Here is a 13,811-nt window from a genome sequence, read left to right as displayed (position 1 = left end):
CCACCACTCCTAACAACGCAAGACCTGTCTCCCATGCCATCTACACTGCCACATAGAATCAGCAGAAAACCTCCCACTCAAAAAAAAATATCTGCACATCATGAAATAATTAAAGCAAGGCAAACAGAAAGAAATATACTTCAAAGTTAAGTGGCTTCGCTTATCTTTGTGAGTGTTTTTTTTTTCGTTTTTTTACAATGGAAAAAGGAAAGAATCCAGCATCAGCTATTAGGGTTTAGCAATCAATTTATCCCGAATTCTCAGATTTACAATATTCACACGGATAACAAGGACGACAGCCCTTTATACTTTTCTCCCTCTTTTTGTCTTCCAAATCAGTCTGAACAGGGCAATGCCAATCGGGCACAGTCTCTCCGGTGTGTCCATAGAGTACAGTAAAATGCTTATTTAATTTGACTGAAACTCTCCCACCCAAAAGTCTTGCAAAGACAACCGAGCAAACATTGGGGTAACTCATATCCCAGCCCCCCACAATGTTTCCAAACAACACTTTGTCCTTGATTTTTCTTTTCTCTTTTTTAAAAAAAAAAGATAAAGGCATAAACCTTGTGTGCCGTTTGCTTTTCTTGCTTCTCTCCTGTCTCTCTTTCTCTCTCTCTCTCTCTCACACACTTCCTCCGAGGGAGTCTCCCGTTCCTTCTAGCCCATGGCGGTCACCATGCTAGAGGGGTGGGGGTGCGCGAACGAGAGGCTGGACGATGGGTGAATGGGGGTGGGCGTGGGCAGCACATGACCTGCGTGGCTGAATTGGGGCAGGTGCGCCATGTGCTGCATGTGACCCGCCAAGCTGAAGGACGACGCCTTGTCTTGCATGCACTTGGACAGCTCCTCAAAACCGTCCGACATCCTCTTGCTTTTCTTTGACTTGCTCGACATCTTTCGGTTCCGGGTCTGAATTCCTTCCTTCTTCATCGTCAGGGGCCGGTTCACCTAAATGGGGCAAAACGCAAAATTAAACTACGTCAACAATCTTCACTGAATGATACCTGGACTAAAAAGGATTAAATTATAAGGGCAGGATTCACAGACTGGATGTAATCCCTAGAGGCATAGAATTCTAGAATGACACAGCACCAAAGGAGGCCATTCAGTCCATCAAGTTTCTGCCGGCTTTCTGCAAGAGCAATTTACTAAGCCCCACTCTCCTGCCCTTTCCCCACAGCCCTACATTTTTATCTCTTCAGCTAATTATCCAATTCCCTTTTGAAATCCTCAATTGAATCTGCTTCCACCATGTTTTCATGCAGCACATTCCAGATTCTAACCACCCGCTGCATAAAAAAGCTTTTCCTCACGTCGCCTTAGACTCTTTTGCCAAACATTATTTGTTTTTATTCTTTAACGGGACCTGGGCATCGCTGGCTGGGCCAGCATTTATTGCCCATCCCTAATTGCCCTTGAGGAGGTGGTGCTGAGCCGCCTTCTTGAACCGCTGCAGTCCGTGTGGTGTAGGCACACCCACCGTGCTGTTAGGGAGAGAGGACACCTTGAATCAGTCTCTCTCAGCTGTTAAGCCAATGGACACAGTTTTTCCTTCTTTACTCTCTCCAGGCCCCTCATAATGTGAACCTTACGTACAGAAGATTAATTGAGGTGTTTAAGGTGATGAAAGGATTTGATAAAGTTCGATGGAGAGAAACTATTTCCCCTGGTGGAAAGGGTCCAAAACAAGGGGACATAATCTTAAATTTGGAGCCAAGACATTCAGGAGTGATGGTGGGAAGCACTTACTCAAACAAAACAGAGTGGAAATCTGCAACTCTCTCTCTAAAAATGCTGTTGAGGCTGGAAGGTCAATTCAAAATTTCAAAACAGAGCTTGATAGATTTTGTTGGGTAAGGACAAGGTTATGGGCTACATAACCAAGGCAGGTAGATAGAGCTAAGATACAGATCACCTCAAAGGCTCTGTCTGTTTCTATGAACCACTGCCGGATTTTCAGAGCAGGGTTGTCAGTGTAGACAACCAACTACCGACCAACTGGGTTTAGTCAATGGGTCTGCCCAGTGATGGTCATTCCTTTTTGGTTCTCCTGCTCCTCTGATTCTATCCCCAAAGCATTGACTCGCATTGGGGAAGGGGTGTCCTGCCACCAGCTGTCCTGTGGTACCACAACCCAAGTGGCTAATTCTTTAACTATAGACCCGGACAATGATTATCCATGAGCTATGATGCCATTGAAAGGAATGGCATAGAATTACATCAAACTTATAGCACAGAAACAGGTCAATCAGCCCAACTCTGGTGCTCATGCTCCACAGAAGCCTCCTCTCTTTAGAATTTTTCGCCCCAGAGAGCAGCGGAGGCTGGGTCATTGAATATATTCAAGGCTGGGTTTGACAGATTTTTGACTGACAAGGGAGTTAAGGGTTACAGGGAACAAGCAAGAAAGTGGAGTTAAGGCCACAATCAGATCAGCCATGATCTTATTGAATGGCGGAACAGGCTCGAGGGGCCGAATGGCCTACTCCTGCTCCTATTTCTTATTATCATCATATTAGGATCCTCTCTCCCTTCTTTATCTCATCCTATCAGCTTTTCCTTCTATTCCTTTCTCCCTCATGTATTTATCCATTTTCCTTTAAACGCATATCTGCCAGTTACAGAATCTCATTCTCGCCCTGTGTCCAACTGGTGACTGAACATCAATCAACAGTGGGAATTCTGGGCTGACTGTCTTCATCTCCGTCACCCCAGGGTCACTGATGCTGATTGAGGTGGCCTAACCACTGCCACCAAAACTCATTGTGCCAACAAGCAAGGGTGTGACAATGAATGGACTCCAAATGCATTGATAGTACATCCCCAAGTCTCTTATCTTGCCTCTATGAGGTCCCTTGGGATGTTTTACCATGTTAAAGGCACGATATTAATACAAGTTGTTGTGTTAGTGGAATTGGTAACCTATTTAAAGTAAAACTGATGACTCCGCAGTAAGACGGTGGACTGAGGAATGCATTAGGTGTCAATCGCTAGTCACTTATAGAATGAGCACTCATTCCAGCATAAAACTGTGGTTTACTCAGATGAGTACTACGCCTGGTAATCAGCACAGCTCCTAACTTTAAAATGGATTTGTCATCAGCCTCAGAATAACTCCTTAACCCTTGCCTCAAAGCAGCAACTCTTGAGAGCGATCGCTCTCTCTCCCTCCTTTTCTTTCTCCAAAGGTAAAAAATATCAGTGAAGAAGCTGCTATTTTGTGCCTTACAGGTGTGGCCAGGGGTAGTCGGGCACCTCTCTTGTGGTCCAACAAAGCAGGTTATAGTAATGTCAGTTCAACCTTTAGTTGTCTTTGGGTCAGTTTGCTGCATGCTTATCAAAGAATTACACAATGCAGCTGGAGGCCATTCAGCCCATCACACATGTGCCAGCTCTTTGCAAGAGTTATTTAATCAATGCAGCTCTGTCCCCATGGCCCTGCCAATCTCCCCTTTGGAAGAGACTGCCCTGCGCCGGTCATATTTCAGTGGGTGTGAGACAAGCTCCCCAAGGTGGTCCTGCAAAGCTCTCTGTAAAAGAATCCCACTCAGATCAGCAACAGCCATATTGTACATTGTGCACTAATGGACAGTGTTGAACCAGGTCAGAAGCTGCAGTAGATTTACCTCATTCAGGGGACTATCAGGGTTAAACTGTGGCTGCGCAGTGCTTTTTTTAACCTACTCTGGCTGTGGGCCTCACTGGCAAGACCAGAATTTATTGCCCATCCCTCATTGCCCTTGTGAGGGTGATGCTGAGCTGCCTCTTTGCATATAACTGAGTGGCTTGCTAGGCCCTTTCATAGGGCAGTTAAGAGTCAACCACATTGCTGTGGGTCTGGGGGTCACATATAGGTTAGATCGGGTAAGGACGGCAGATTTCCTTCCCTAAAGGGCATTAGTGAACCGGATGGGTTTTTACGAGAACCTGGTAGCTTTCTGGTCTCCATTACAGATACTAGGATCGGGATTTTCTGCACCTGCCCACCTCCGGAACCTTCCGGTCCCACCGCAAGTCAATGGACCTCTGTCTGGAGCGCCGCCTCACCCACCACCAGTAAATCCCGGCCTAGCTTTTTAATTCAAGATTTTATTTAATTAAAGTTAAACTCTCCTGTTACCATGGTGGGATTTGTACCCATGTCTCCAGGTCATTAATCCAGGCCTTGAGATTACCAATCCAGTAACAAAAGCACTATGCTATGAACATTAGCCAGGGCAGTGGAAAGAAATGCACTCCTCTTCCTTGGAATAATGCCTGGGATCTTCTACGATCTACGTAAGCTGGGGCCTTCGTTTAACATCTCAACCAAAAGACAGCACTTCCAACAGTGCAGCACTCCCTCAGTACTGCACTGGACTCTCAGTTGGGACTTTATGCCCAACTGTCTAGATTGGGACTTAAGCCCCAAACCTTCTGACTCAAAGGAAGAGCAGTACCCACTGAGCCACCTAACAGCAGGTATTCAGCACTAACAGGTAGCTGAGTGTATTCGCACATTAAGAATGTGTGAATATTTCGACATTAATTAATGTAAAATATAAATGCAGTGTGTTAATGAAAACAGCTTGCACTGTTAAAACAATAAAATGATCCAATATGTTTCACCAAATAGAAGTCAGCACCAAGCAAAGGAGGCAATAGGACAGGTGACCAAACATCTAGTCAAAGAGGTAGGGTTAAGGTTTAGCACAGGAGGCCTGAAAATGACTCCCATTTCCATGTTGGGATAAGGTTAATTGTACATCGAGGAACTGAAGTGTTGGTACAGTGCAGGTGTTTATGCTTTTACCCTCCAAACTTATCCTGTCATACCATAGAGAGAGGTGGAGGGGAAGCAATGGTCCTGTCTCATGGAAAGAGAACATGAAAGTACACAATATGTCTCCTGTAGTTGCTCTATCAAATGTTCACATCTAAATTCACACAGTTCTCGTGTAAATCTAACATCAAAATATACCAGGGTGTGTCAATTTCCTGGATAATAATCCATCGCCCCCCCCCACACCCCCTTTCCCCATCCTTGCCTCCCCACCTCCCCAAAAGCTTGCTAGGGCTCGAAACATTATTATGGCAGCTGCATTGTTAACAGCTAGACTCAACTCAGCCTGAATGTTAATCCAAAGATATCCAACTGCCCTTTAGGATTAGCCAGTAAGCATCTATGATGAGGCAAAGGTATGTACCCACTGGGAAGCCAGCCTCCCACACAAGGCCCGTGGAGCCACACCTCCAAAAGGTGGAGAGGAAAGTAGCTGCGAGGGAACAGCAACAGGTTTAACATTACTTTCATGGGCCGAGTCTCCTTCATCCTTTCTTAGACAGTGGCACGACTACAGCTCCCAGCGTCCACTCAACAATGGTGTCAGCGCAGGGCTGTCTGGGGCCCAGAATTCACTGAGAAGTGGTATGCAGCACAATGGGAAGGCAGGAGGGCACGATAAACAAACCAACAGGGCTACTATGACTTTTAAATAAGGTCAGATGGGAGGGTTTATTTTTTTCCTTAAAAGTTGAATGAGAATAAATAACTTTCAACAAGTGGGGAAAAAAACAAAAGAGTGGAGCGAAAATTGTCTCATTGCTCAAGTTTACAAATTGGGAAAAGTAATTGTTTTGCCAAACTATCTTAAACATAGAACATTTAAACAATGTAGACACTTCTCCTAGTCTCAGCTGTCAGATAACTGGCCGAGTTTCTTTCATCTAAAACGAGTTATCTTAAGCACTAACTGAGGGTAATCAACAAAAAGACTTTTCAACTTGACATTTGGAACAGTGGGAGAGAATGAAAATCGACCTTTAAATCTAATGGGAGTAGGAGAATTGACTTTAGTTCCAGTATCCAAATATTGAGAGGTTTAACCAAAATATTGCTTGTTCCAGACAGAGAGTAGAAGAGAAAGAGCTGGGAAATTTCATCTCTTATTTATGTAATAAATTATTATATTTTAAAAGAAAGGTCAATTTTATTTTTGTCTTTTGACTCCCTATTGGTTAATTCCAGGGGTCAGTTTGTCAATTTTAAGCCCGTCACATCGAGCTAACAAGAGTGAGTTTAATATTACTGGCTGCTTGTCTGAGGGAGAGGTGTGTGTTGACTCACAACTTCTATCATTGTAAAGAAAAGAAAATAAGATGGATGCACCCAAGGTTGGAATTAGTTTAAGCGTATAAAAGTATAATTTATGAAGGGGCACTCACAGTTAAACAAACCCTCTTAAAATCAGTCCCCCTGCTTAATTTAAGATGCACTTTGAAACCTAGGAAACGGGCCAAGGCAATTACAGTCGGCAGAAATACATTCCAAACCCTGATACAATATTTATCGAGGCTGAGCTGCTCTCTCCCCATCAAAAAAAAGAGGACAGTTTCTTGAGGGCCAAGACCCTATAATATATATATATATACCCCTTTGGTACTGATTATTTCACTCCCCCCTCCCCCTACCCCCACCCCGAGAATATTTAAGAATTCCACGCTGTTATGTTGTTAGTAATCTGACTGGAATGATCACTCACATTGTGTAGTTTGAAGTACAGGCCACAGGCATTACACACGGGGTCCCCATTTGCATTCCGTCGCCATAGAGTAGTGGTGGTGGTCTGACAGTTGGCGCAAGATGTTCCGGCTCTCCTGGCCGCCGACTGCAAACAAATAAAATGTTGATATTTTATTGGAACTTCGGCTTTGTGGGTGGGGAGGGTGGGGGGGGGTTAAATAATCGGGTTAAAAAGAAACCTCGATCTAGGTTTCCAATGACTTGTCCTTGTCCTGGGCACAAGGTGGACTGTACAAAACTACTGGCACTTAGTCCTGGGAGCAAAAATAAAACTGCCCAGCCGCGGAACCTGCCAAGATGCCGTTTAATCTGACCGATTTTCAATAAATCCTTCCCCTTTTTTGTTTAAAAAAGAAAAGAACGAGGCCATTTATTCTGCAGCGGTGTCGTTAAAAACCCGTTAACGATTTCACCCAGGAACGAATCTGCATTCTCCCTCCGGTCAGGTCCCTGAAATAATGTTCTTTTTATATATATATACACACACACACACACAAACCACTCGGTCAGTCTGTTAGGGGGAAATTTGCTATTCCAAAACCTGCTTTGTGAACGTTTATGTCACATTCCCGGCGTGGACTGTATTTAACGGAATTAAAATTCCAAGAATTATTCCAGGATCACCCAAATTCCAACTTCTCTCACCTCATCAAATTCCTTCCCATCGAAAGAACTGAGCGTGGTGTGCAACTGAGGGCTAGCAGAGCAAAGCCAGAGTTTGCAGGTGAGGGGAACATATTTTAATTTCAGATCAATCCCCCCCCCCCACCCCCACCCCTCATTTTTGGCCTTTGGGAGAGAGGCTTTCGGAAACCCGCTAGAAGCGGTTACAATACAAACAAAACTAAGGCGAGTTCGTGGCAAATCTTTGTTTTATTTCAACTCCCTCCGATTCCAGGGAATAGATTTGTGAAACCGATTGGCGAGCTTTTCAGACTTGCATTATTTTATCTTCCCCTCTCCACCCACCCACCCCTCCCTCACTGATCGGAATGGCAGGATTTTTTAACAAGGCTGCTCGATAGAAACTTGAAAATCTCTCTCTCTCTCTCTCTCACTGGTCACGGAACACAACAGCCTAGTTCCTTATCTTTAGCAAACAGACATCCGGTTCGGAACATGCTGTCAGTATTTATAAAGGCTATTTAAAACCACTCAAACGAAAGTGCAAATTATTGGCTATTACCACAAAGAAAACTGTTTTTTAAAAAAAATAAATATATCTACACACACACACAGACACACACACATTGGGAACAGTGTATGGATAAATCCAGACTGTCTCATTATGAGTCTGGTATTAAAAAGCAAATAAATATTGGACAAAAATATTATTAAATGAATACTGTCTTTTTTCCACCTCCTGGTTTTAATCTCCACCTATCATCAATTGTCCCTTCCGATTGTCACAACCAAAAAAAAAAGCTATGAGATTCCACCAACCCACTTTTCTCTTATATCCTCTGGGACCTAACATTTACCCTCCTTGCTTTCAATATTAAAATTAATTAGCACCGAATTCTATTTTTTTTTAAAAATGAAGAAACCACTATTTCATGAATTGCAGCCGCCATTACTGGGCAGAAGGCGAATTATTTTTACCCACTTCTGTTTTGAAGTGGATGGGTTAAAGGTGTGGACACAGAATGCAGCACAGGCTCCTCTCCGAAAGGCTTCCTTATGCCCGTCCATGTAAATGATATTTATATCATATATGATCTATTTTTTGCACGTATTGTTTTCAGCTGCCTTGGTTGAGGCTATGAGATGCTGAAAGATGTTTAAATCATTAGCAATCTGCTTTGGTAATTGGCGTGGTCTCTGGTGCGGATTTTTAATTATAGAAAGTACATTCGCACACAAATATACACACACTCTCACACACACACACTCACAGTTCTCTACGCCCATAATCTCAGGCACTCTGCGTGCACCTTATTAAGTGCTCCAACTGAAATGGTCAGCAATGGTTTAGAAGGAAGGTTTACGATTGTCCCCCACCGCCTCACACGCATAAGGAACCTACCAATCTCCTTTTCGGTTTAATGAGGGGTCTGTTCTGACCATTCATCTTATGGTAAAGGCCACAGGCATTGCACAGGTAATGTCCTGTTCCGTCTCTCCTCCACAGCGGGGTGGAGGTGGCTCCACAATTCACGCACTCCCGGCCCTCTGCAACCAGATAGAAATGAGAGATTTAACATCACTTGGGAGCCAAGAAAAGAATGCCTGAACACACACTGTGTACGTAACACAAGTCGAAGTAAAACCTTCGCTAACAGCACCCAGTCAACTGATCAATGAAAGATAAATTGCTAATTTATTTTGGAATAATTTTGCTCACGATGATATTGTCCAATCTGACAAGCAAAGCCAGTGTATTCTCTATGTAACGAACCCAGGTACAACCACTGGCAAAGTGGAACAATAATGTACACAGTGCAGTTACTAAACACTGTAAAATACAGGGACCAAAAACTTTGGCTTCCCAACTTCCCTGTCAAGGAACAATCATGCTCTCTGTGATAAAACTCTAATTTGTTATCCCTCCCGTCAATCTATCTCCTGATTAATTTTTTTAAATCTTCTCCTAAATTTCAACCCAGCCATTGAATTGGGGGCTAGCGGGAACAACCTAACAGATTTCAATGAAATGATTGATAATAATCTTTATTTTCGAACACACAGGTATCCCTCAGCGATTCACAAGGGCAGGAGAGCCAGTGAGTGGGACAGGGAATCACCTTGCTCTGTTTTTAGCAGGTTTCCAATGATTAGATGGGGATTCCGCTGTTAAATGTGTTATCTGTTACCACATGCAATTATTTATTATGTGACACAGCACAATTCTGAGAAGGAAATCCAGCAGGGCAGTCGTGAATCGAGTCGAACGGTTAAAAGTGTTTTTTTTTTAATTATTCACTCGCCAAATAAGCAGTTGAATCCCTTCCTTCCCACCCTCGTCTCCCAACTGCAATCCTTCTGTTTTCCAACAAGCTGGTGGTGAATGGATTTCTTTTCTATCCCCCCCCCCACCCCAAAACAACACCGAAAACAGAACACCATGCTGTCCCCTCGCATGGCGGTTTCCGGACAAAGTGAAAATCGGTCAGCTTCAGGAAAATAGCAGAAACAATTCGCGAGATCTGTTTACCCAAAGGGGAACTTGATACAGTAGTTAAGACACAGGATGCGAGGCGCTATTCACAGGCTAAAACCCTAGAAATATTACGCGTTATTTACATAACAGATTTAACCGACATGATGACAGTAAACGTGACAGTGGAGAAAGACTCTGGGTGCACAACAACTGCTGCAGGCCGTGCAAGAGGCATACATACAATTCGGCAACTTTTAAAAGTCCAGGACCATCCCATAATAGCAACCAACCCCAGGAACCCCAGAACAAGGGTTAGTTTACACTAAATATTTACTGTGACCAGAACAGACGCTTGTGATTTTCCGCCTTTGCAAAAATCACTGACCCAAATTTTAAATAGTTTAAAATTCAGAATAAATTAGCTCCCGTGCACCAAGAAAAACAGCAACATAAACTAACACTCCACCCCCACATCGAAGGCAGTTTATTTTTTTTTCAATTTGCTCTGTTGTTGATTTTTAGGTCAATTCGCCAGGAACAAGCCTAATGCGGGCAAACCTTTGCTGCTGGTATCTGTGCAGTTTCATTTTTCTTATTTCATATTATTCTCATTTCATTTTGCATTGCACTGTTTCATAACTTGTTTTTAACGACAATTTGCTTGGGACAGTAAGACTGAAAAGCACTTCAGTTCCTCGCCACGTTAAATCGGTGGTGCGGATCATTAAATGTCCGATTTCAGCTCAAGGTGAGAGGGCGGTCTGATTGAAACAAGACACATCAACCCCATCAATTACAACCCCCACAGAGTGTAAAACAGACCTCACAACAGATACACGGTCATAAAAAAAATAATCTTTTCAAGCTTTTTTCTTTAAGGTCGTGAATTAAGTCATCAAAAAAGTTTTTTTTAACTAGTCAACTTTTTTTTTTCTTATGATCATTCTGCTCATGCCAAACACATAAAACTGTAATTATCCTTCCCCACCCCCACATCTATCCCATCCCCGGCTCTGTACTTCAAGGTATTTCCAGATAGCTAACAAATGTTGGTCCACATTTTTTTTTATATAAATACACGAGTTGGCAATGTGATGTCTCGTGTGCACATCCTCTAAGAATGAACATTGTGCGGCCTGTGTTGGTGATGATGGCGCAGTATAGTGCTTTAGAGGGGGGGGAGAGAGGGGAGATGTGTAAGGGGATGTAGGGGCGCAGTGAGAATCACCCCTGTCATCCGGCTAGTGACTTGTATTTGCCCCAATAGAATGGGAGAGAGAGAGAGAGATGGGCAGACATAGTGGCTGGGTTAACACATTGTGTTTACACGGATCGGTGGGGCATTGATGTTGGGAGGTAGCGAGTGATGAACCGAATAGAAAACACGGTCTGATTTACTGACAAGGCTGTGAAGGTGGCCGGGTGGTGGTGGGGAGGGTGGTGGGGGGTGGGGCGTAGGGGGAGGTGGGTGGGGGGTGATGAATGGGCGTTTCCAATTCTCCAGAGCTGTTCTTAATTAATTCCCTCCACCCTTGTAAAACTTTTAATCGATTGCTCGCGCTCTCACTGGCATAGGGGCGTCTTTTTTTTAAGGTTGGGGCCTGGGGCAGGAACCGATGCGCGTTTCTTACTGCTCGCCCATCATGTGATTAATTTTTAAAGGTCATTTACAATTAAACCGCCCCAATATTTAAAACAAGACGAAAACGTTATGTTCGATCCAATCATTGAAATGTTCGGTTTCACCCTTTGAAGATTCATTTCTGTGAAACCACTTTATATAAAGTAGGTTTTAAAAAATAAACACGCTTTATTTAAAACGCGTCCATGAATGTATTTAAAACTAAAAACTTATATATATATATTTTGTTTTGATTCTCTCACGGTGCAAGTTAATGATAAAAGGCGCCTTTCGGAAATAAATCGTTCACCAGGAAGCAAATTAACCTGGTGGAATATTTAATCAATAAGAGGCGATATAATTATTAAGACTGGGACGGGGAAATTCAAAGAGGATGGGGGGTGGGGGTTTGTTTAAGGTGTAAATATATATCTAAAGCATTGGAAGATTAAACAGTGACCGTGGGTAAAAGTAATTTTAACGAAGTTTATTTTAAGATATAATTGTTTTTAATTATTTATTTTTTTTAATTTTAAAAATTTAGTTGCTTACCGGCACATGACCGTGATTTGCTCCTGGATTTAGTGGTGAAATTAGAGGTGGCGCCGGCAAGGAGACCACTGGGATGGAAGAGACTGCTGCCGTACTCGTGGGCACCGTGCACATAAGAAGGATAGGTGGGTATAGGGTGGTGAGTGGATGGTGCACTTGTTCCAAGCGATGGTATAGTGGTCCTAGAACATTCCAGTTTCATACCCTCAGCCAAAGATACATGATACTTAATGGATTCCTTATCATCCTGCCGACCTGCTGCTGCCGCCGCCGCCGCCGCGCTGGAAGGAGAGACCGAGCTGTTGTGGGCTCCCAGGTCCGGGGACACGTCCTTGGGCGGAGTGGGCGGGAAGCTGAAGAGGTGATGGGGGCTGGAGTGAGCCGCGGCCGCCGCCGCCGCCGCCGCCGCCGCCTGCGACAGGGAGGATGCCGAGCTGCTGCCGGGGTACACGGTGATGCCGCCCGCCCCGCCCGGGTGCAGGGGCCCTTTGCTGAACGGGTTGACGGTCCAAGCCGCGGCGTTGTGGTGGTGATGGTGAGCCGCCGATAGCGCCTTCCCGCTGTCCAGCCAGGAGATGGTGGTGGGGCTGTGCAGGAGATGGGGCCGACAGACCTGGCTCCCAGTCAGACGAGCTGCAAACAATTTGTGAGACATTCCTTTGTTTTTAATAATGGAGCACCAACCGGAGTATATTTATATATACACTTGCCCTTCCTTTTCCAATCCAACATCAAACAATTAAAAAGTTACCCAACTTCCAAACAATGGACCCAAAAGTTGAACCGAGAGAGAGAGAGAGACAAGAGCCCAGAGCAAATGCTGATGTGGGCCTCCCCTCACTGTAAACCTCTCACACACACACACACACACACACTGTGATATCCTGAATTATTAGCTATCTACAAAAACTACGGTTTCTAAAACTTTTGACTTCATATCCGGGAAGAAGACGATTTTGTTTGGTCTCTCTCAGCCTCTCTCAGCCTCTCTCTCTCTCTCTCTCTCTGTGCTTTTCATATAAACCAACTTCGCGAAATTTGGGGAGGTTTTACATATTTGCGGAAAAGAAAAACTGGCGCTGGCTGCTTCCCCCTTTTTTTTTTAATCAATGAGGAGCTCAGAACGAAGTGAAACTCAGCGAAGGAAGCGAGGCGCCCCGTGTGTGTGTGTGTGTGTGTGTTTTTTTGTTGTTGTCCAGCGCAAGTTGGAACTGTTGATTTGAAATGGAAATAAAAGACGCAGAAATTGCGGCATTTTGAGGTGGGGTGTGTGTGGGGGGTGTGTGTGGGTGTCGGGTTGCGGGGCGGTGGGAGTCCGGGTGTTAAGAGGAGAGGGTGGCGGACAGTTGGAACTTACCGTGAGCCTGGCGGTACGAAACGGTAGCCCGGGCGTGGGGAGAGTTGCTGTAATACGGAGACACCGGGTTGCCCTGACCGTCGAGGTGATTGAAAAACACGTCGACTTCGTCGGGAGGCAGTAGCTGAGTGGGTTCCATGTAGTTGTGGGACAGGCTCGGGTGATGGGAGTCCGGGTGCTGACCGTTTAGGACAGCGTGAGTCATCCAGCGAGGCTGGTCTGCTGAAACTTCCATGGTTCTCTTCCGATGATCACCCTCTTGTTTTTTGGGGGGGGTGGGGAGGGATGGAGGAGGGGGTTGGGGGGGTGGGGGGAAAGGTAGTGGGGGGGCGGGGGGGGGTGGTGTCAGTTATTTGGACTCAAAGCAAAACTGAAAGTCCTGTCTGGTGAATAGGTTCGGTGATCCGATCGCGTCTCGGCTCCTCCACGAGTTTAAAGACTGACCGTCCGACTCAACACCTGCAACAATCCCAAAAGGTTATTTCTTTTAACAAAGTGAATTTCAGAGATACTCAAACTAAAATTAAAACAGAGACCGCGCAGCCCAATGATTCTCCACTGTCTGAACGCGGATAAACAAACGCACAATGCACTTTTTTTTAAAAAAAATAAAAAT

General features: G+C 44.6%; 1 protein-coding gene across 2 annotated transcripts; it reads right to left on the bottom strand.

Moving 5' to 3' along the window:
• Positions 1–544: 544 nt before the first annotated feature.
• LOC144681488 (GATA-binding factor 2-like) lies at positions 545–13,454 on the bottom strand. Of its 2 annotated transcripts, none has more exons than XM_078543112.1 (5): positions 13,196–13,454; positions 11,839–12,471; positions 8,592–8,737; positions 6,525–6,650; positions 545–951 (listed from the first exon to the last, which is right to left on the bottom strand). In XM_078543112.1, exons 1-5 carry the CDS (start codon positions 13,428–13,430, stop codon positions 661–663), a joined length of 1,431 nt encoding a protein of 476 aa, XP_078399238.1. In that variant the 5' UTR covers positions 13,431–13,454; the 3' UTR covers positions 545–660. The 2 variants fall into 2 exon arrangements, with proteins under 2 accessions (XP_078399238.1, XP_078399239.1); XM_078543113.1 differs by having other exon boundaries at positions 12,094–12,471.
• Positions 13,455–13,811: the final 357 nt, after the last annotated feature.

The sequence above is a fragment of the Cetorhinus maximus genome, chromosome 6 (genome assembly GCF_964194155.1).
Source record: "Cetorhinus maximus chromosome 6, sCetMax3.hap1.1, whole genome shotgun sequence".
Lineage (NCBI taxonomy): Eukaryota > Metazoa > Chordata > Chondrichthyes > Lamniformes > Cetorhinidae > Cetorhinus > Cetorhinus maximus.
Note: the sequence above shows the minus strand (reverse complement) of the source record. Positions and strands in the feature narration are given on the sequence as shown.

Excerpts from the sequence above, each read along its gene's own strand:
- LOC144681488 (XM_078543112.1), bottom strand. The coding sequence starts at position 13,430 with ATGGAAGTTTCAGCAGACCAGCCTCGCTGGATGACTCACGCTGTCCTA. Across the intron at positions 8,738-11,838 it reads CAAATCACGGTCATGTGCCG|AGGGCCGGGAGTGCGTGAAT; the intron begins GTAAGCAACTAA and ends ATCTGGTTGCAG. Across the intron at positions 952-6,524 it reads TGTACTTCAAACTACACAAT|GTGAACCGGCCCCTGACGAT; the intron begins GTGAGTGATCAT and ends TGCCCCATTTAG.